This window comes from Oncorhynchus kisutch, linkage group LG1, assembly GCF_002021735.2.
Source record: "Oncorhynchus kisutch isolate 150728-3 linkage group LG1, Okis_V2, whole genome shotgun sequence".
Lineage (NCBI taxonomy): Eukaryota > Metazoa > Chordata > Actinopteri > Salmoniformes > Salmonidae > Oncorhynchus > Oncorhynchus kisutch.
Genome location: NC_034174.2, coordinates 36,258,786 through 36,280,998, shown reverse-complemented (window position 1 = coordinate 36,280,998; position 22,213 = coordinate 36,258,786). Strand labels below are relative to the sequence as shown.

Sequence of the window (22,213 nt, the reverse complement as noted above, 5' to 3'; positions counted from 1 at the left end):
CCCACAAACTGGGGGCTCAGCTTTTTGCAGAGCAGGCGGAGTGGGAGCTTCTTGGTAGAGAGCCATATACGATCACCAGGATGGAACACTGGAGTCTCACTGTGGTGGCGGTCTGCCTGCTTCTGACAGTGGATGGCGTGCTGGAGTCTCAGGTGAGCGTCGCTCCACACTTCTGTGCACCTGAACCACTCATCCACCGCAGGAGCGCTGGTCTGGCCCTGGATCCACGGAGTCAGGACCGGAGTCAGGACCGGTTGATAACCCAGAACACACTGGAAGGGAGTCAGGACCGGTTGATAACCCAGAACACACTGGAAGGGAGTCAGGACCGGTTGATAACCCAGAACACACTGGAAGGGAGTCAGGACCGGTTGATAACCCATAACACACTGGAAGGGAGTCAGGACCGGTTGATAACCCAGAACACACTAGAAGGGAGTCAGGACCGGTTGATAACCCAGAACACACTGGAAGGGAGTCAGGACCGGTTGATAACCCAGAACACACTGGAAGGGAGTCAGGACCGGTTGATAACCCAGAACACACTAGAAGGGAGTCAGGACCGGTTGATAACCCAGAACACACTGGAAGGGAGTCAGGACCGGTTGATAACCCAGAACACACTGGAAGGGAGTAAGGACCGGTTGATAACCCAGAACACACTGGAAGGGAGTCAGGACCGGTTGATAACCCAGAACACACTGGAAGGGTAGTCAGCCCGGTGGAGGAGTGACGTAGCAAATCATTTGTTCTATTTTCTACATTGTAGAATAATAGTGAAGACATCAAAACTATGAAATAACATATGGAATCATGCAGAACCAAAAGTGTTAAATAGATTTTATATTCTTCAAATAGCCACCCTTTGCCTTGATGACAGCTTTGCAAACTAGTGTACACATATATATTTTACAAGATTTAAAATCTTGGCAAGGTACAATAGTTGCTTTGGTATCCCCTGCAGTAGGCATGATCAACGGCCAACATGTAGTACATTATTTATTTATTTTATTTCACCTTTATTTAACCAGGTAAGCTAGTTGAGAACAAGTCCTCATTTGCAACTGCGACCTGGCCAAGATAAACCATAGCAATTCGACACATACACCAACACAGAGTTACACATGGAATAAACAAAACATACAGTCAATAATACAGTAGAACAAAATAAATCAAAAAGTCTATATACAGTGAGTGCAAATGAGGTAAGTTAAGGCAATAAATAGGCCATGGTGGCGAAGTAATTACAATATAGTAATTAAACACTGGAATGGTAGATGTGCAGAAGATGAATGTGCAAGTAGAGATACTGGGGTGCAAAGGAGCAAGATAAATAAATACAGTATGGGGATGAGGTAGGTAGATAGATGGGCAAGTTACAGATGGGCTATGTACAGGTGCAGTGATCTGTGAGCTGCTCTGACAGCTGGTGCTTAAAGCTAGTGAGGGAGATATGAGTCTCCAGCTTCAGAGATTTTTGCAGTTCGTTCCAGTCATTGGCAGCAGAGAACTGGAAGGAAAGACGACCAAAGGAGGAATTGGCTTTGGGGGTGACCAGTGAGATATACCTGCTGGAGCGCGTGCTACGAGTGGGTGCTGCTATGGTGACCAGTGAGCTGAGATAAGGCGGGGATTTACCTAGCAGAGACTTGTAGCCAGTGGGTTTGGCGACGAGTATGAAGCGAGGGCCAGCCAACGAGAGTGTACAGGTCGCAATGGTGGGTAGTATATGGGGCTTTGGTGACAAAACGGATGGCACTGTGATAGACTGCATCCAGTTTGTTGAGTAGAGTGTTGGAGGCTATTTTATAGATGACATCACCGAAGTCAAGGATCGGTAGGATGGTCAGTTTTATGAGGGTATGTTTAGCGGCATGAGTGAAGGATGCTTTGTTGCGATATAGGAAGCCGATTCTAGATTTAATTTTGGATTGGAGATGCTTAATGTGAGTCTGGAAGGAGAGTTTACAGTCTAATCAGACACCCAGGTATTTGTAGTTGTCCACGTATTCTAAGTCAGAGCTGTCCAGAGTAGTGACGCTGGACGGGTGAGCAGGTCCGGGCAGTGATCGATTCAATAGCATGCATTTAGTTTTACTTGCATTTAAGAGCAGTTGGAGGCCATGGAAGGAGAGTTGTATGGCATTGAAGCTCCTCTGGAGGTTAGTTAACACAGTGTCCAAAGAGGGGCCAGAAGTATACAGAATTGTATCGTCTGCGTAGAGGTGGATCAGAGAATCACCAGCAGCAAGAGTAACATCATTGATGTATACAGAGAGGAGAGTCGGCCCGAGAATTGAACCCTGTGGTACACCCATAGAGACTGCCAGAGGTCCGGACAACAGGCCCTCCGATTTGACACATTGAACTCTATCAGAGAGTAGTTGGTGAACCAGGCGAGGCAAACATCAGAGAAACCAAGACTGTCGAGTCTGACAATAAGAATGTGGTGATTGACACAGTCGAAAGCCTTGGCCAGGTCGATGAATTCGGCTGCACAGTAATGTCTCTTATCGATTGCGGTTATGATGTTGTTTAGGACCTTGAGCGTGGCTGAGGTGCACCCATGACCAGCTCTGAAACCAGATTGCATAGCAGAGAAGGTACGGTGGGATTCGAAATGGTCAGTAATCTGTTTGTTAACTTGGCTTTCGAAGACCTTAGAAAGACAGGGTAGGATAGACATAGGTCTGTAGCAGTTTGGGTCTAGAGTGCCACCCCCTTTGAAGAGGGGGATGACTGCGGCAGCTTTCCAATCTTTGGGAATCTCAGACGATACGAAAGAGAGGTTGAACAGGCTAGTAATAGGGGTTGCAACAATTTTGGCAGATAATTTTAGAAAGAGAGGGTCCAGATCCTTACCACAGGTCTACTCTGGAAACCGCAAATAAGCTAAAGGTATTTGACAAGATTTACAGTCTTGGCAAGGTAGCTGCTTTGGTGTCCCCTGCAGTAAGGCATGATCAATGGCCAACGTACATGATGACACAAAAACATAGAAGAACAAATCAAGCAGCAATCATGGGGTTCAAAAGCACTATTGTGCGAAAGGGAGAGCATCATTACTATGATATGCCTTCTATTGTATAGTATTGTATTGTATATCCTATTAGGCTGTTATAACAAAGTTATACAATCTGGAAATGAGGGTCATTTGCGGGTCTCATTTGAGGAACCCTCATTGCACTTGGTACAACCAACGATGTGTACAGAACAAACCCTGAATGACTGACAGGGGGCGCTTTATTGAAGAAACCACACAGTTATCTTGGTACTCCTCCTCAATTGTAAAAAAGATTTTGGAAGCAATAGAAATGCATTTATTCATGTCTACATTCGTTTTTAACACCTTTATTATATTACAGACGCCTTAATGCATTCTTTGAAATTATATTACGTGAACTAAACATTTTTAAAAAAGGAAAAAAAATGTATAAACATTTTCCTTAATGTATTTTCTTTAGAGAGTACCAATGTTACTGTCCCCACTACAACAAACAAATACTTAAATACATGTCAATTTGTCCTTTTAATTAAAATACTGTAGAATTCCATTAATTCCTATGGAGGACTGCTCCTACTTGGGAGTGCCAATATGGCCGACCAGTGGTTTCCAAAGCCTCTTAATGGGCAATACATTGCTTCAGCAAGCCAGGGTTTATATACATCATGCTTTACAATTGCAACCTCTTTGTACATGCATAAGCTTACCACTCAATGTTATGCTGCTGGGATCCCCAGAAACCTGTTAGGGGGATATGGACTCAGTAATGTAAAGAGTGACTAAAAAGTAGGCCAACTCTTATTGGTCAACTGGGCTATTAATTATTTTCAAATGACATATAAATCTAAACTTTCCATTCACTCTGCCTCCGACCAGCAGGGCAATGTCAGTGTGACGAATGTGTGGTTAGCTCTGTTTAAAGAGTGGCCAGCCACCCCATTACTCTCAAAGCATCTACCAAATAGTTCTCTGATGCAATGGACACAACTGTCATGAGACTGGAGGGGATTTATGACACCAATTAATCCCTGGGATAAGCTCCAAATTTGTTGTGAACATAAAAAAAAATATATATAATTGTAATTAGGTGGGGCAAGAGTTATATATGGAAAGCACTTTAAACACATGGGGCTGGTATTATTGAGCCAAGCTAATCATTGATACAGCATATTGTATAAACAAAATAGTGAAGAACAAAAACAAACACTTTAAAGTGAAATATACAAATTATAATTCAAGATAAATAGCACAACATTACACTGTACATTTGTGTTGGTACAAAAATACATACAAGACTTTATATTGACATATGTCAAACACTTTGAAATGAGAATAAATTGATGTCTGGTTTGAGAGATCTCCGCACCCGTCTCTGTCTTCAATGTGACCGTCTAGGTTTATATCTGATGGCCAGGTCTCCTTCGGGCTGCAACATTCCAAACCCATAGCGACTGGAGTTCACCTCTGGCATCTGAGCCTCTGGATCACACAGCTCCAGTTCTAGATGAGACAGCACCAGGTACACAAACCTGAACACACAGAGAGACACAATAGGTAAGTTGTTGACATAATACATTACAAACGTGTCTAAACTGTAACATTTTCTGTTTGCATATACCAGTTTTTGCATACCCCATTTGTATTTTCCTTTGGAGTGGGCTATTTGCATAGCAGTGAAATTCATCTCACTGGAACCCAATCTTGCATAGACACCTGGAGGAGTCTGCATAGTCACAAACAGCTGCTAAGCCTTCTATCTCCCCAAATCAATTGTCTGTCCCAGAATTTAGTTTGTCCCTGACTCTGGTGTGGTGGGGACTTCTGACCCCCCCCCCCCCCCGACTTCCTCTGCCCTCCCCTAACACCCACAGGGAACACTCAGACACTCACTGTCTGATTGAGCTGATAGCAAAGTGTTTGCCCACACAGCCATTGGTGCCCGCGCCCCATGGCATGGTGTAGTACTTGAGCCGTCTCCCTCCTTTAAAGAAGTCCTTCTTCACAGAACCTTCCTGGTTGAGGAAGCGGTCATACTTGAATCTCTATGACAGGAAACACAGGGAGGTAAAGCAGTGAATCCAGCTCATACTGACAAATGATGATCAAACATGACTGTTCCCCTATGCTTCCTGCAACACGCAACCATATCATATCAGATGGCAATATTAGCCTATTATTTCAATTTCCCTGCATATTCCACCAATTGGATGGTACTGTAGGGTGGAGAAGGACAACAGAATGACACATCCATGTAACTAAATCCCTTCCCATACAGGCTAATCCGCAGATGGACTTGAAACTAATCTTTATTGTCCATCAATTAGGGAGCTATTCTTTGATAATGTCGGAGGGACAAGTGACATCCATACTTGTGGTTCCTGGTGGATCTCAGGGTCCATCTGAGGGCTTATGAATGGGAACAGACACACTCTGTCCCCACTCCTGAGTTTGTACTCCTGCCCATCGGCCATGTGCAGGGTCTTTGCCTGTACTACCTCTCTGGTAATGAAGGGGGCAGCACTGAGCCTCAGCGTCTCCTCTAAGGCACTGTCTGGGATGGGGAGGGCAAAGAAAAGAAGAGGATTAACACTAATGTACTCATTAGGCATATCAAATCAAATTGTATTGGTCACATACACATATTTAGCAGATGTTATTGCAGGTGTAGCAAAATGCTTGGGGTTATGTAAGGGTTATGTCCTCATAATAGATTCACCAATATCATTCTTAATTGATGACTCCCTGCAGAGGAATTGCACATTAAAAAGGACTAGTCAGGTTACTATATTCAGGTTAGTGTCATTATTTGCACTAGAGGTTAGACCACCTGTTGATGGTGACATGGGAGCCATTAGCTAATTGAGAGCATCTTTCATAGTCGCTCTGGTCTTTTAGTCATTGAGTTCCTTGTCTTTGTGCAGATTACCCAGGAAACAAGTAACCCTCACCAAACACAGGTGTGTGCTGTAGCCTGTCCAGTAGGGGACACTGTGCTGAGTCCTGCCCTGAGATCTTGCTGAACTCCTTCTTCACCGCCCTCATGGCCTCAGGATTGGTCAACAGGAAACCCAAGAGCCAGAATGCAGCAGGTCCAACGTTACCCTGGCCACAAATGAAGATTGACATGAAGGCAATGACAGTGAGTTCCCTCTCCGATAGTTCACAGAGAGATTGTACAGGTAGCAATTATGTAATCGGAGAAGAGAACATTACACACTAAATGACAGCTCTTATTATTTTCTCTCATAGTCGTGTAGTTCACACAAAGGGCAACCAACTTGTCTGTACAGTTAAATCCTTTCCTGTGTTTCTATGATAGAAAACCACATTCTGGCTACTGTCAGGAAGTAAGTGCTGTAATGGCTTACTTCAAAAGGAAATGCATTAGACACCAAACAGAGACTCAATATGGAGTGTTTGAGGGCACACTGGCCTGTCCATGGCCATCTCTCTGTGTTTGTACATGACTGGAAAGACCACTGAATTTACATTGCCTCCAGACCAAACAATGTTTGCTATGTAACAAACTGCACACAATATAATACCACAAGGAGGAGACCGGGTTTGGTGAGGATATTGTTGGTAACACCTTTTGTTCTTTACTAAATTATTAGTGTTACTGAAAAAAAGGGAACTGAAAGATGGCAATCAAGAGTTGCATGATGATGGTAGATCATGTGTCTGTGGGAAATGTTAGAGGCAGTTATCAGTTCTCAATGGGTGAAGTAATGTCTACCCAGCAGGGTTGGGGTCAATTCCATTTCAATTCAGAAAGATAACATTGACCCCAACCCTGCTAAGAAGAGTGTACTCAGAATGTACTTAGTCTCAGAATGTGTTCAGATGCACTGGAAGACATCTTTGTGTTTACAGACTACTTTTTCCATCTAGGGATTCCAAGGGTTCATTTAGCTGACATCATACACTTTTCTCTACATAAAGAGGCTACCAGTGCACTCTTGTGGTAAAGATGAGTATTAAACTCATGTCTGTCTTTCTGTTGTGAAGGTACTTATTAGAGCAGGAGGAGCAGACTGCAGTGTCACTCTGTGACAACAATTCCAGCACGGAAGAGCAATACAGCTTGAGACAAACACACTGAGGCCATGTACCACTGGGACTCGCAGTAGTCTAACTTAGAGATAGTATATCTGCCCTCTCTTAGATAACAACAATAAAATAAGGTCTAACTGTTCTGGGGGTTTTCCAAACACTCCAGTGGTTGAGAATACAGCGTTAGTATTCATCTTAAAGCACTGCAATTATTTATAGTCTTTCAAGAATAATCACTTATTATAAAATGATTCTACAATGGTTGGACAAGCAAGGCGTAAAATGTGGCAGACAAACAGGCACAGTAGAATCAGAATTTGAGAGGCACACTGTGTTGGAAGCCGAATTTTATAAAGGCTAACCCTAACCAATCGAGACTAGCATCTGACATTGGCATGTGAGCGTCTTTGTATTGGAACATAGTCATGTTTAAGATGGCTGATAGCCAGAAGGGTGTGCTGCTAAATAACTTGGCGTCATTGTTGGCCCACCTCCAAAAAGCTATTGAATAGAATGGAATTTTTCTATCTATGGATGTAATGGAACAACAGAGATTTTCACCAATCGTTCATGACAACTGTTCATAACAGCTATAAATAGCTGGACAGCTATCTTTGTATTGGAACATTGTCATGTTTAAGATGGCTGCTAGCCAGAAGGATGTGCTGCTGAATAACTAGGGGTCATTGTTGAACCACCTCCAAAAAGCTATTGAATTGAAATACATTTTTCTATCTACAGTGGGGAGAACAAGTATTTGATACACTGACGATTTTGCAGGTTTTCCTACTTACAAAGCATGTAGAGGTCTGTAATTTTTATCATAGGTACACTTCAACTGTGAGAGACAAAAATCCAGAAAATCACATTGCATGATTTTTAAGTAATTAATTAGCATTTTATTGCAAATCAAATCAAATTTTATTTGTCACATACACATGGTTAGCAGATGTTAGTGCGAGTGTAGCGAAATGCTTGTGCTTCTAGTTCCGACAATGCAGTAATAACCAACAAGTAATCTAGCTAACAATTCCAAAACTACTACCTTATAGACACAAGTGTAAGGGGATAAAGAATATGTACATACAGATATATGAATGAGTGATGGTACAGAGGGGCATAGGCAAGATACAGTAGATGGTATTGAGTGCAGTATATACAGTGCCTTGCGAAAGTATTCGGCCCCCTTGAACTTTGCGACCTTTTGCCACATTTCAGGCTTCAAACATAAAGATATAAAACTGTATTTTTTTGCGAAGAATCAACAACAAGTGGGACACAATCATGAAGTGGAACGACATTTATTGGATATTTCAAACTTTTTTAACAAATCAAAAACGGAAAAATTGGGCGTGCAAAATTATTCAGCCCCCTTAAGTTAATACTTTGTAGCGCCACCTTTTGCTGCGATTACAGCTGTAAGTCGCTTGGGGTATGTCTCTATCAGTTTTGCACATCGAGAGACTGACATTTTTTCCCATTCCTCCTTGCAGAACAGCTCGAGCTCAGTGAGGTTGGATGGAGAGCATTTGTGAACAGCAGTTTTCAGTTCTTTCCACAGATTCTCGATTGGATTCAGGTCTGGACTTTGACTTGGCCATTCTAACGTTCTAACATTCTAATAATGTTTATTTTTGAACCATTCCATTGTAGATTTTGCTTTATGTTTTGGATCATTGTCTTGTTGGAAGACAAATCTCCGTCCCAGTCTCAGATCTTTTGCAGACTCCATCAGGTTTTCTTCCAGAATGGTCCTGTATTTGGCTCCATCCATCTTCCCATCAATTTTAACCATCTTCCCTGTCCCTGCTGAAGAAAAGCAGGCCCAAACCATGATGCTGCCACCACCATGTTTGACAGTGGGGATGGGGTGTTCAGGGTGATGAGCTGTGTTGCTTTTACGCCAAACATAACGTTTTGCATTGTTGCCAAAAAGTTCAATTTTGGTTTCATCTGACCAGAGCACCTTCTTCCACATGTTTGGTGTGTCTCCCAGGTGGCTTGTGGCAAACTTTAAACAACACTTTTTATGGATATCTTTAAGAAATGGCTTTCTTCTTGCCACTCTTCCATAAAGGCCAGATTTGTGCAATATACGACTGATTGTTGTCCTATGGACAGAGTCTCCCACCTCAGCTGTAGATCTCTGCAGTTCATCCAGAGTGATCATGGGCCTCTTGGCTGCATCTCTGATCAGTGTTCTCCTTGTATGAGCTGAAAGTTTAGAGGGACGGCCAGATCTTGGTAGATTTGCAGTGGTCTGATACTCCTTCCATTTCAATATTATCGCTTGCACAGTGCTCCTTGGGATGTTTAAAGCTTGGGAAATCTTTTTGTATCCAAATCCGTCTTTAAACATCTTCACAACAGTATCTCGGACCTGCCTGGTGTGTTCCTTGTTCTTCATGATGCTCTCTGCGCTTTTAACGGACCTCTGAGACTATCACAGTGCAGATGCATTTATACGGAGACTTGATTACACACAGGTGGATTGTATTTATCATCATTAGTCATTTAGGTCAACATTGGATCATTCAGAGATCCTCACTGAACTTCTGGAGAGAGTTTGCTGCACTGAAAGTAAAGGGGCTGAATAATTTTTGCAAGCCCAATTTTTCAGTTTTTGATTTGTTAAAAAAGTTTGAAATATCCAATAAATGTCGTTCCACTTCATGATTGTGTCCCACTTGTTGTTGATTCTTCACAAAAAATATACAGTTTTATATCTTTATGTTTGAAGCCTGAAATGTGGCAAAAGGTCGCAAAGTTCAAGGGGGCCGAATACTTTCGCAAGGCACTGTACATATGGGATGAGTATGCAAACAAAGTGGCATAGTTAAAGTGGCTAGTGATACATGTATTACATAAGGATGCAGTAGATGATATAGAGTACAGTATATACGTATACATATGAGATGAATAATGTAGGGTATGTAAACATTATATTAGGTAGCATTGTTTAAAGTGGCTAGTGATATATTTTACATCAATTCCCATCAATTCCCATTATTAAAGTGGCTGGAGTTGAGTCAGTGTGTTGGCAGCAGCCACTCAATGTTAGTGGTGGCTGTTTAACAGTCTGATGGCCTTGAGATAGAAGCTGTTTTTCAGTCTCTCGGTCCCAGCTTTGATGCACCTGTACTGACCTCGCCTTCTGGATGATAGCGGGGTGAACAGGCAGTGGCTCGGGTGGTTGCTGTCCTTGATGATCTTTATGGCCTTCCTGTGACATCGGGTGGTGTAGGTGTCCTGGAGGGCAGGTAGTTTGCCCCCGGTGATGCGTTGTGCAGACCTCACTACCCTCTGGAGAGCCTTACGGTTGTGGGCGGAGCAGTTGCCGTACCAGGCGGTGATACAGCCCGACAGGATGCTCTCGATTGTGCATCTGTAGAAGTTTGTGAGTGCTTTTGGTGACAAGCCGAATTTCTTCAGCCTCCTGAGGTTGAAGAGGCGCTGCTGCGCCTTCTTCACGATGCTGTCTGTGTGGGTGGACCAATTCAGTTTGTCTGTGATGTGTACGTCGAGGAACTTAAAACTTACTACCCTCTCCACTACTGTTCCATTGATGTGGATAGGGGGGTGTTCCCTCTGCTGTTTCCTGAAGTCCACAATCATCTCCTTAGTTTTGTTGACGTTGAGTGTGAGGTTATTTTCCTGACACCACACTCCGAGGGCCCTCACCTCCTCCCTGTAGGCCGTCTCGTCGTTGTTGGTAATCAAGCCTACCACTGTTGTGTCGTCCGCAAACTTGATGATTGAGTTGGAGGCGTGCGCGGCCACGCAGTCGTGGGTGAACAGGGAGTACAGGAGAGGGCTCAGAACGCACCCTTGTGGGGCCCCAGTGTTGAGGATCAGCGGGGTGGAGATTATGTTGCCTACCCTCACCACCTGGGGGCGGCCTGTCAGGAAGTCCAGTACCCAGTTGCACAGGGCGGGGTCGAGACCCAGGGTCTCGAGCTTGATGACGAGCTTGGAGGGCACTATGGTGTTAAATGCTGAGCTGTAGTCGATGAACAGCATTCTCACATAGGTATTCCTCTTGTCCAGATGGGTTGGGGCAGTGTGCAGTGTGGTTGAGATTGCATCGTCTGTGGACCTATTTGGGCGGTAAGCAAATAGGAGTGGGTTTAGGGTGTCAGGTAGGGTGGAGGTGATATGGTCCTTGACTAGTCTCTCAAAGCACTTCATGATGACGGAAGTGAGTGCTACGGGGCGGTAGTCATTTAGCTCAGTTACCTTAGCTTTCTTGGGAACAGGAACAATGGTGGCCCTCTTGAAGCATGTGGGAACAACAGACTGGGATAGGGATTGATTGAATATGTCCGTAAACACACCAGCCAGCTGGTCTGCGCATGCTCTGAGGGCGCGGCTGGGGATGCCGTCTGGGCCTGCAGCCAAGAAGCTCCCGCGCTGAGGTCTGTTCAACGCTGGTCCGACCGACTGTTTGATTGAGTGTGTGGACAGGTGTCTTTTATGCAGGTAACGAGTTCAAACAGATGCAGTTAATACAGGTAATGAGTGGAGAACAGGAGGGCTTCTTAAAGAAAAACTAACAGGTCTGTGAGAGCCTGAATTCTTACTGGTTGGTAGGTGATCAAATACATATGCTGGTCCGACCAATCTGATTCCACACTCCAAGACTGCTTCCATCACGTGGACTGGGATATGTTCCGTATTGCGTCAGACGACAACATTGACGAATACGCTGATTCGGTGTGCGAGTTCATTAGAACGTGCGTTGAAGATGTCGTTCCCATAGCAACGATTAAAACATTCCCAAACCAGAAACCGTGGATTGATGGCAGCATTCGCGTGAAACTGAAAGCGCGAACCACTGCTTTTAATCAGGGCAAGGTGACTGGAAACATGACCGAATACAAACAGTGTAACTATTCCCTCCGCAAGGCAATCAAACAAGCTAAGCGTCAGTATAGAGACAAAGTAGAATCTCAATTCAACGGCTCAGACACATGAGGTATGTGGCAGGGTCTACAGTCAATCACGGATTACAAAAAGAAAACCAGCACTGTCACGGACCAGGATGTTGTGGGTGAAATTATATACATGATTTGGTAACACAAGAGAAAGATACAAATATGGGTTCATTTCTTGTTCTGGTAAAATGCATTGTCTATTGTATATGGCAGGAAGCAGATAAAGGCCGTGAGGGTATGGGGTAGCTGAGAAACATTCCTGGACCAGCTGTATATACAAAGATCAGAGGGATAGAAAAAGAAGGGGATCAGACAAAGGACCAACTGATGGCTTATAGACAACAATCACATCACAGGGGATACACAAGTCTATTTGATCTTAGATAACCATATAAAGAGAAGGCGACCAGGGCAGCTGAACACAATAAAAACTAGAGATGAAAGACACACACCAAAAGGGACACTTGGAGTTAATTACAGGGTCTAAAACACAGGATACAGGAAGAGGGACGTATATTATCTTTAGGTCAAAGCAAAGGTCTGGTCATCATTGTAAAACTGACCGAAAGCAGAGGTGGGAGTTATTGGGCTGAACAAACAGGATTGGGATGTAACTGTATTTGCATTGGGGGATGAACTGATAATGTATGTGTGGGTATAAAATGAAGAGTGAGAGCTCTGGAAAGGTGTGTGTTCCGCGGACCACTCCGGCTTGAGATTAATAGCCTATTGATTTTTACAAAGTTCTTGAGTGCGTCATATTCGAGCCGATTTGCCACTACAATTTCTTGCTCCCAGGCAGACTAAATCACTTTTTTGCCCGCTTTGAGGACAATACAGTGCCACTGACACTGCCCGCAACTAAAACATGCGGACTCTCCTTCAATCAATCAAACAGACTCCAACCTCTCCACAATGGCCAAGACCAGAGAGCTGTGTAAGGACATCAGGAATAAAATTGTAGACCTGCACAAGGCTGGGATGGGGTACAGGACAATAGGCAAGCAGCTTGGTGAGAAGGCAACAACTGTTGGCGCAATTATTAGAAAATGGAAGAAGTTCAAGATGACGGTCAATCACCCTTGGTCTGGGGCTCCATGCAAGATCTCACCTGGGGCATCAATGATCATGAGGAAGGTGAGGGATCAGCCCAGAACTACACAGCAGGACCTGGTCAATGACCTGAAGAGAGCTGGGACCACAGGAGCTGGGACCACAGTAGTGTGTTACAGTCCCATTAGTAACACACTACGCCGTCATGGATTAAAATCCTGCAGCGCACCCAAGGTCTCCCTGCTCAAGCCAGCGCATGTCCAGGCCCGTCTGAAGTTTGCCAATGACCATCTGGATGATCCAGAGGAGGAATGGAAGAAGGTTATGTGATCTGATGAGACAAAAATAGAGCTTTTTGGTCTAAACTCCACTCGCCGTGTTTGGAGGAAGAAGAAGGATGAGTACAACCCCAAGAACACCATCCCAACTGTAAAGCATGGAGGTGGAAACATCATTCTTTGGGGATGCTTTTCTGCAAAGGGGACAGGACGACTGCACCGTATTGAGGGAAGGATGGATGGGGCCATGTATCGCAAGATCTTGGCCAACAACCTCCTTCCCTCAGTAAGAGCATTGAAGATGGGTCGTGGCTGGGTCTTCCAGCATGACAACGATCCGAAATACACAGCCAGGGCAACTAAGGAGTGGCTCCGTAAGAAGCATCTCAAGGTCCTGGAGTGGCCTAGCCAGTCTCCAGACCTGAACCCAATAGAAAATCTTTGGAGGGAGCTGAAAGTCCGTATTGCCCAGCGACAGCCCCGAAACCTGAAGGATCTGGAGAAGGCTTGTATGGAGGAGTGGGCCAAAATCCCTAATGCAGTGTGTGCAAACCTGGTCTAGAACTACAGGAAACGTATGATCTTTGTAATTCCCAAACAAAGGTTTCTGTACAAAATATTAAGTTCTGCTTTTCTGATGTATCAAATACTTATGTCATGCAATAAAATGCAAATGAATTACTTAAAAATCATACAATGTGATTTTCTGGATTTTTGTTTTAAATTCCGTCTCTCACAGTTGAAGTGTACCTATGATAAAACATTACAGACCTCTACATGCTTTGTAAGTAGGAAAACCTGCAAAATCGGCAGTGTATCAAATACTTGTTCTCCCCACTGTATGTGTGTAATGGAACAACAGGGATTTTCACCAATCATTCATGAGAACTGTTCAGAACAGCTATAAATAGCTGGGCAGCCCTTGCTTTGTAACAATGACAGAACTCACAGGGAGGTGAGTTCAGGGACTGAATGTGACTCACCTGTGTGGCCCAGAGCTGCAGCAGCAGGGCTCTCCTCTGTGTCTCCTCGTCAGCTCCCTCCTCCTGCAGAAGGTGCCTGTAGCATCTCAGCCAGGTGCTGGACCCCGAGCCCTCACCCAGCCCCGCCGGCGCCAACAGATCCCACAGACGCACCCGTACACTGTGGGCAGTCCTCTTCTCCTCTGACAGACAGACAGACACCCACACAAAAACACACAGGCACAGACAGTCAAGAGTAAACACAAAACACACACACATACACACACACAGGTTAAACAGAGTTAATGTGATTAGTGCCGTGAAAAAGTATTTGCCCCCTTTCTGATTTTCTCTATTTTTACATAGTTTTACTGAATGTTATCAGATCGTCAACCAAAACCAAATATTAAATCAAGGGAACCTGAGTGAACAAATAACACAACATTTGGATACTTTTTACATTTATTTAATAAATAAAGGTATGCAGGAGGAAACCTGGCACCATCCCGACAGTGAAGCATGGTGGTGGCAGCATCATGCTGTGGGGATGTTTTTCAGCAGCAGGGACTGGGAGACTAGTCAGAAGTGAGGGAAAGATGAAAGGAGCAAAGTACAGAGATAGATCCTTGATGAAAACCTGCTCCAGAGTGCTCAGGTTCTCAGACTGGGGCGAAGGTTCACATTCCAACAGGACAACAAACCTAAGCACACGGCCAAGACAATGCAGGAGTGGCTTCGGGACAAGTCTCTGAATGTCCTTGAGTGGCCCAAGCAGAGCCCAGACTTGAACCTGATCGAACAACTTTGGAGAGACCTGAAAATAGCTGTGGAGCGACACTCCCCATCCAACCTCGCAGAGCTTGAGAGGATCTGCAGAGAAGAAATGGGAGAAACTCCACCAAATACAGGTGCGCCAAGCTTGTAGCGTCATACCCAAGAAGGCTGTAATCGCTGCTAAAAGGTGCTTCAACAAAGTACTGAGTAAAGGGTCTGAATACTTATGTAAATTTGATATTTTAGTATTTATTTTTAATACATTTTCTAAAATGTTTTTTTTTTTTTTGCTTTGTCATTATGGGGTTGTGTGTGTAAATTGATGAGGGGGAAAAAGCGATTTAATCAAATTTAGAATAAGGCTAACGTTAAAAAAAATGTGGAAAAATTCAAGAGGTCTGAATAGTTCCCGAATGCACTGTATCTTACTAATGTAAATGAGCATGACATAAATATGAAGCAATGAGTGAGTCATCGATGTGACATGAAACATCAATGATATCCACATGCCATATGAATGGAAAGAGGAGACAATAGAGACACGGGTGGGGCAGATACTATCAGAAACAGGAGATATGTGGTAGTAAGTCTGGAGGTATAAAACATATACAGTATGTATCCTGAGAAAAGAGTAAAATCGTAGATAAGGGAATGAAAGGGACAGGTGACAGTGAAAAGGTGAGAGAAGACATAGGTGTGTCAGGTGACATCAGATAGAGCCTGTATGAAACAGGTGTGAGAGGAGACGACATAGCGACCAGTAATATGCCAGTGTGAATCGGAAATAGGATTCAAACATATGACCCGCTCAGATAAAATAATTCACTGCAGTGATCGCACCATGGCAACCGAGAAACAAACCTAAAGTCCTTTCACTGATGAGGTCACCACAGTGAGTCCATGGACAAATGATATATCAAAAACAGCCAGACGACTCAATGATACAAAAGCTAAGTAATTTAAAGTGATAATAATACAGACTGAATTCTCCCTCTATTCAATCTTTATAATACATTCAAAATCAGGGTAAAACATTCCATCTATAATACCACATTCAAAATTAATTGAGCCCTAAGATCGGACACAATTACTCTTTATTTTATCAACTCACATCCATCTGCCATTGTACTTTTACACAGTTTTAAAACCTTGTGGTTCATAATGTTTCTTTCAGAGACCATGTTTCATTTAGTCACCTGGTTTTAGCATGGTCCTGGCCATTTTGGTCAGGAGGTTGTCAAACTTCCGGTACTCCACGTAAACGGCAATGGGGTCTGTTCTGTTACTTTTCTGCTCCCCTTCGAAATGTGTGAGGTACCCTGCCCTGAGGGAGAGAGAGTGGGTAGGTGAGTTTGTGTGTGTAGGGTAGTATGTAGTTTCCCTAGTCAGACAGGTTGCCTCCCACAATGTAACAATGTTCCAGCATCTTACCTGAGGTCTCAGATATACAGTAGGGCAAAAAAGTATTTAGTCAGCCACCAATTGTGAAAGTTCTCCCACTTAAAAAGATGAGAGAGGCCTGTAATTTTCATTATAGGTACACTTCAACTATGACAGACAAAATGAGAAGAAAAAAAAGAATTTATTTGTAAATTATGGTGGAAAATAAGTATTTGGTCACCTACAAACAAGCAAGATTTCTGGCTCTCACAGACCTGTAACTTCTTCTTTAAGAGGCTCCTCTGTCCTCCACTCGTTACCTGTATTAATGGCACCTGTTTGAACCTGTTATCAGTATAAAATACACCTGTCCACAACCTCAAACAGTCACACTCCAAACTCCACTATGGCCAAGACCAAAGAGCTGTCAAAGGACACCAGAAACAAAATTGTAGACCTGCACCAGGCTGGGAAGACTGAATCTGCAATAGGTAAGCAGATTGGTTTGAAGCAATCAACTGTGGGAGCAATTATTAGGAAATGGAAGACATACAAGACCACTGATAATCTCGTCGTGTTTGGAGGACAAAGAATGCTGAGTTGCATCCAAAGAACACCATACCTACTGGGAAGCATGGGGGTGGAAACATCATGCTTTGGGGCTGTTTTTCTGCAAAGGGACCAGGACGACTGATCCGTGTAATGGAAAGAATGAATGGGGACATGTATCGTGAGATTTTGAGTGAAAACCTCCTTCCATCAGCAAGGGCATTGAAGATGAAACGTGGCTGGGTCTTTCAGCATGATCCCAAACACACCGCCCGGGCAACGAAGGAGTGGCTTCGTAAGAAGCATTTCAAGGTCCTGAAGTGGCCTAGCCAGTCTCCAGATCTCAACCCCATAGAAAATCTTTGGAGGGAGTTGAAAGTCTGTGTTGCCCAGCAACAGCCCCAAAACATCACTGCTCTAGAGGAGATCTGCATGGAGGAATGGGCCAAAACACCAGCAACAGTGTGTGGAAACCTTGTGAAGACTTACAGAAAATGTTTGACCTCTGTCATTACCAACAAAGGGTATATAACAAAGTATTGAGATAAACTTTTGTTATTGACCAAATACTTATTTTCCACCATAATTTGCAAATAAATTCATAAAAAATCCTACAATGTGATTTTCTGGATTTTATTTTCTCATTTTGTCTGTCATAGTTGAAGTGTACCTATGATGAAAAATACAGGCCTCTCTCATCTTTTTAAGTGGGAGAACTTGCACAATTGGTGGCTGACTAAATACTTTTTTGCCCCACTGTACAAGACTAGGTGGTATGCCAAACAAACCGAGCTTGCTAGTTTAGGTAGCAATTACGCATAGGAAACCATGTCAAAGAGTAGTCATTTCATTGATTGACGTTGCCTTAAGTGATGGTTAAGATTAATTTCCTATCGATGTCCTCCCACTTAAGGTCAACAGGTACACTTCCTGTGTTCCACTGCTCACCCACATGATTAGTGTTCACAGCGTGGGCCATTACTAGTATAAACTTCTCTCACACGAAAAGTTGTAATGGCTACATTATCTGCTTCGCATTAGGACGCTGAGTGTTTAAATGACCAACTCAAACATCTCTGGCATCGCTATAAATAAAAAGCCTTCTACAGTGTGTAGGCGTGGAGAGTGCTACAGGAAGGGCAGCCTAGAAGCATAGTGTTTGTGTGAGAGGGAGGCTCAAATAAGCATGGGTGGCACTACTCTTTCATTAGATGCCTCTTACGTGCCACTCAACATTCTTCTTGGTGTATTTACAAACAAAGTGGCTCGTGGAACAGGCTTGTGCGTAAACTGTTTATCCCAGGTGTTTGACGTAGGCCCTGGTTGACGCATGGGTGAATGAGTGAGTGAGTGAGTGAGATAGAGAGAGAGAAGAATAGTGTTGGACATTTTTTGTGTCCTCGGTGTCTCTGCAAATGCGTGACTACATGTAACGTGTTGAGTCCTGATCATTGTGTTAGGATGTTCTGTGACTGCTCTCAGGGAAGGGACTGATAGAAGAACACAAAGAAGGGAACACATTGTTACTTTGGCCCAATGCCCAGAAACTGTGTGTGAAAGGTCATTATCAGCCTATTTAGTACTTACTTAGTTCTGGGATCTACATGGAAGTTCTGGGAACTCCATTTAAGGATTTTAGAGAATAGTAAGTGATTGAGTGGAATGATTTTTGTATGATTGACTAATTTACTGAAAAAGGGAAATTAGTTCGCAGAATGATTGAGGTATGAGTAAATTGTTAGAGTAACGTAAACTGATAAGGTATAATTAAAAGCAATAATGGGGAAATGGAACAGTAAAAGTATATATAAAAGACCCAGATTGGGCAACAAAGGGACCCAGTAAAGTGATGGCAAAGAAATTTGGTAAGGGGATACTGTGTCAGACAGAAGATTGGACAGCATGGACTGACCCTGCGAAAGATGCTGTGAAGTTTGAAGAGGTGAGAGCAATCATTGCCATGTATAACCCCCCCACCTGTGAAATTGAGGAAATATCCTATCGGTGCTAGAAGTTCAAGTGGAACCAGTGTAAGGTAGGTTGGAACAGTGATGCAACCAGAGCCAACCGTGCTGACCAACTCATTGCTGTGTTTGATAATGTAAAGACAACATACTCAAAAGCACACAGACTGGCAGAAATACATTCCACCATGATGAAGGCCGATGAGAGCTTTGAGGAATATCAGGAACGAATGGAGAATATCTTCCTCCACCACTCTGATCTGACCCCTGACCAAGAATGATATGGCAGCCTGCTGTGCCATGCCATGGTTACTAGCCTGTGACAAGACCTGAAGACAGCTGTGACCCCTACATGCATTTGGTGGGAGACAAAGACCCTAGCTGATGTCAAACTTTAAATCACCCATGCAGAAAGACAGACTAAGTGAAAGAACTCCAAGACTGGAGCTAAACTACACGCTGCACAGTTTATGTTTTTCACTGGAGGAAGGGGATACCGTGGAGGTGGAGGTCAAGGATGATGCTGAGAGAGGAATGGGAAGAGGGCGAGGAGTGCAAGGCGCCTCTGGAGGAAGAGACTGGAGCTGCTACAACTGTGGCAAGCCAGGACATTTAGCAAATAAAATACAATTTTATACAACCGTGAAATGCTTATTTACAAGCCCTAAACCAACAATGCAGTTCAAGAAATAGAGTTAAGAAAATATGAACTAAATAAAAGGAACACAAAATAACAATAACAAGGCAATATACAGGGGGTACCGGTACCGAGTCAATGTGCAGGGGTACAGGTTAGTTAAGGTCATTTGTACATACAGGTAGGGGTAAAGTGACTATGCGTAGATAATAAACAGCGAATAGCAGCAGTGTAATAACAAAGGGAGCAGGGGGGGGGGGGGGGGGGGGGGTCGATATAAATAGTCCGGGAAGCCATTTGATTATTTGTTCAGCAGTGTTATGGCTTGGGGGAATTTATATTTATTATGGGTAGAAGCTGTTGAGGAGCCTCCGGTGGTACCGCTTACCTTGTAGTAGCAGAGAGAACAGTCTGACTTGGGTGACTGGAGTCTGACAATTGTTTGGGCCTTCCTCTGACACCACCTAGGATATAGGTCCTGCATGGCAGGAAGCTTGGCCCCAGTGATGTACTGGGCTGTACGCACTACCCTCTGTAGCGCCTTACGTTCGGATGCCGAGCAATTGCCATACCAGGCGGTAATGCAATCGGTCTGGATGCTCTCGATGATGCAGTTGTAGGACTTTTTGAGGATCTGAAGACCCATGCCTCCCCTGAGTGGGAAAATGTGTTGTCGTGCCCTCTTCACAACTGTCTTGGTGTGTTTAGACGATGATAGTTTGTTGGTGATGTGGACACCAATGAACTTGAAACGCTCGACCCGCTCCACTACAGCCCTGTCGATGTTAATGGGGGCATTTTCAGCCCTCCCTTTCCTGTAGTCCACGATCAGCTCCTTTTTCTTGCTCACATTGAGGGAGAGGTTGTTGTCCTGGCACCACACTGTCAGGTCTCTGACCTCCTTCCTATAGGCTGTCTCATCGTTGTCGGTGATCAGGCCTACTACTGTTGTGTCATCAGCAAACTTATTGATGGTGATGGAGTCATGCTTGGCAACGCAGTCGTAAGTGAACAGGGAGTACAAGAGGGGACTAAGCATGCACCCCTGAGGGGCCCCCGTGTTGAGGATCAGCGTAGAACATGGTTTGTTGCCTATCCTTACCACCTGGGGCGGCCCGTCAGGAAGTCCACGATCCAGTTGCAGATGCAGGTGTTTAGTCCCAGGGTCCTTAGCTTAGTGATGAGCTTTGTGGGCACTATGGTGTTGAACGCTGAGCTGTAGTCAATGAATAGCATTCTCACATAGGTGTTCCTTTTGTCCAGGTGGGAAAGGGCAGTGTGGAGTGCGATTGAGATTTCATCATCTGTGAATCTGTTCAGGCGGTATGCGAATTCGAGTGGGTCTATGGTTTTTGGGATGATGGTGTTGATGTGAGTCATGACCAGCCTTTCAAAGCATTTCATGGCTACCAATGTGAGTGCTATGAGGTGGTTGTCATTTAGGCAGGTTACCTTCACTTTCTTGTGCACAGGTACTATGATGGTTTGCTTGAAACATGTAGGTATTACACACTCAGTCAGGGAGAGGTTGAAAATGTCAATGAAGACACTTGATCATTGGTCTGCGCATGCTCTGAGTTTTTAGCCAGGTGCAGATCTTGTCTGTAGTACATGGCTTCTGGTTGGGATATGCACGTAAGGTCACTGTGGGGACGACGTAGTCAATGCACTTATTAATGAAGCCGGTGACTGAAATGTTATACTCCTCAATGCCATTAGATGAATCCCGGAACATATTCCAGTCTGAGCTAGCAAAACAGTCCTATAGCGTAGCATCCGTGTCATCTGACCACTTCTGTATTGAACGAGTCACTGGTACTTCCTGCTTTAGTTTTTGCTTGTAAGCAGGAATCAGGAGGATATAATATGGTTAGATTTGCAAAATTTAGTTTTTTCCCTCTGGTTGCACATGTGACATGCTGGTAGAAAGGATGTAAAACAGATTTAAGTTTGCCTCCATTAAAGTCCCTGCCACTGGGAGTGCCGCTTCTGGATGAGCATTTTCTTGTTTTCTTAGGGCCTTATACAGCTCGTTGAGTGCAGTCCTAGTGCCAGCATCGGCTTGTGGTGGTAAATAGATGGCTACGAATAATATAGATGAAAACTCTCTTGGTAGATAGTGTGGTCCACAGCTTATCATGGGGTACTCTACCTCAGGTGAGCAATACCTCAAGGCTTCTTTAAAATTAGACATCGCACACCAGCTGTTATTGACAAATAGACACATACTCCCGCCCCTCGTCTGACCAGACGTAGCTGCTCTGTCCTGCCGATGCATGAAAAACCAAGCCAGCTCTATATTATCCATGTTGTCGTTCAGCCACGACCCTGTGAAACATAAGAAATTACAGTTTTTAATGTCCCATTTGTAGGATTGTCTTAATTGTAGATCATCCAGTTTATTTTCCAGTGATTGCACGTTGGCCAATAGGACGGATGGTAGTGGCGGTTAACCCACTCCCCGACAAATTCTCACAAGGTACCCCGATCTCCGCCCCCTGTATCTCAGTCTTTTCTTCATGTAAATGACAGGGATTTGGGCCTGGTCTCGGGGAAGCAGTATATCCTTCGCGTCGGACTCTTTAAAGAAAGAATCTTTGTCCAGTTTGAGGTGAGCAATTGCTG

The 22,213-nt window shown here is 44.0% G+C and overlaps 1 protein-coding gene across 2 annotated transcripts in view; it reads right to left on the bottom strand.

Annotated features, from left to right (window-relative positions):
- Positions 1-3,304: 3,304 nt before the first annotated feature.
- Positions 3,305-22,213, bottom strand: part of LOC109895364 (prostacyclin synthase) — a 31,940-nt gene continuing 13,031 nt past the window's right edge. For both annotated transcript variants that reach the window (XM_020489004.2, XM_020489011.2), the window contains 6 exons: positions 16,255-16,382; positions 14,306-14,487; positions 5,953-6,106; positions 5,374-5,555; positions 4,895-5,046; positions 3,305-4,533 (listed from right to left, as the gene is read on the bottom strand). In XM_020489004.2, coding sequence (XP_020344593.1) covers positions 4,383-4,533; positions 4,895-5,046; positions 5,374-5,555; positions 5,953-6,106; positions 14,306-14,487; positions 16,255-16,382 — 949 coding nt within the window. In that variant the 3' untranslated portion in view covers positions 3,305-4,382. The remainder of the gene's footprint in view (positions 4,534-4,894; positions 5,047-5,373; positions 5,556-5,952; positions 6,107-14,305; positions 14,488-16,254; positions 16,383-22,213) is intronic.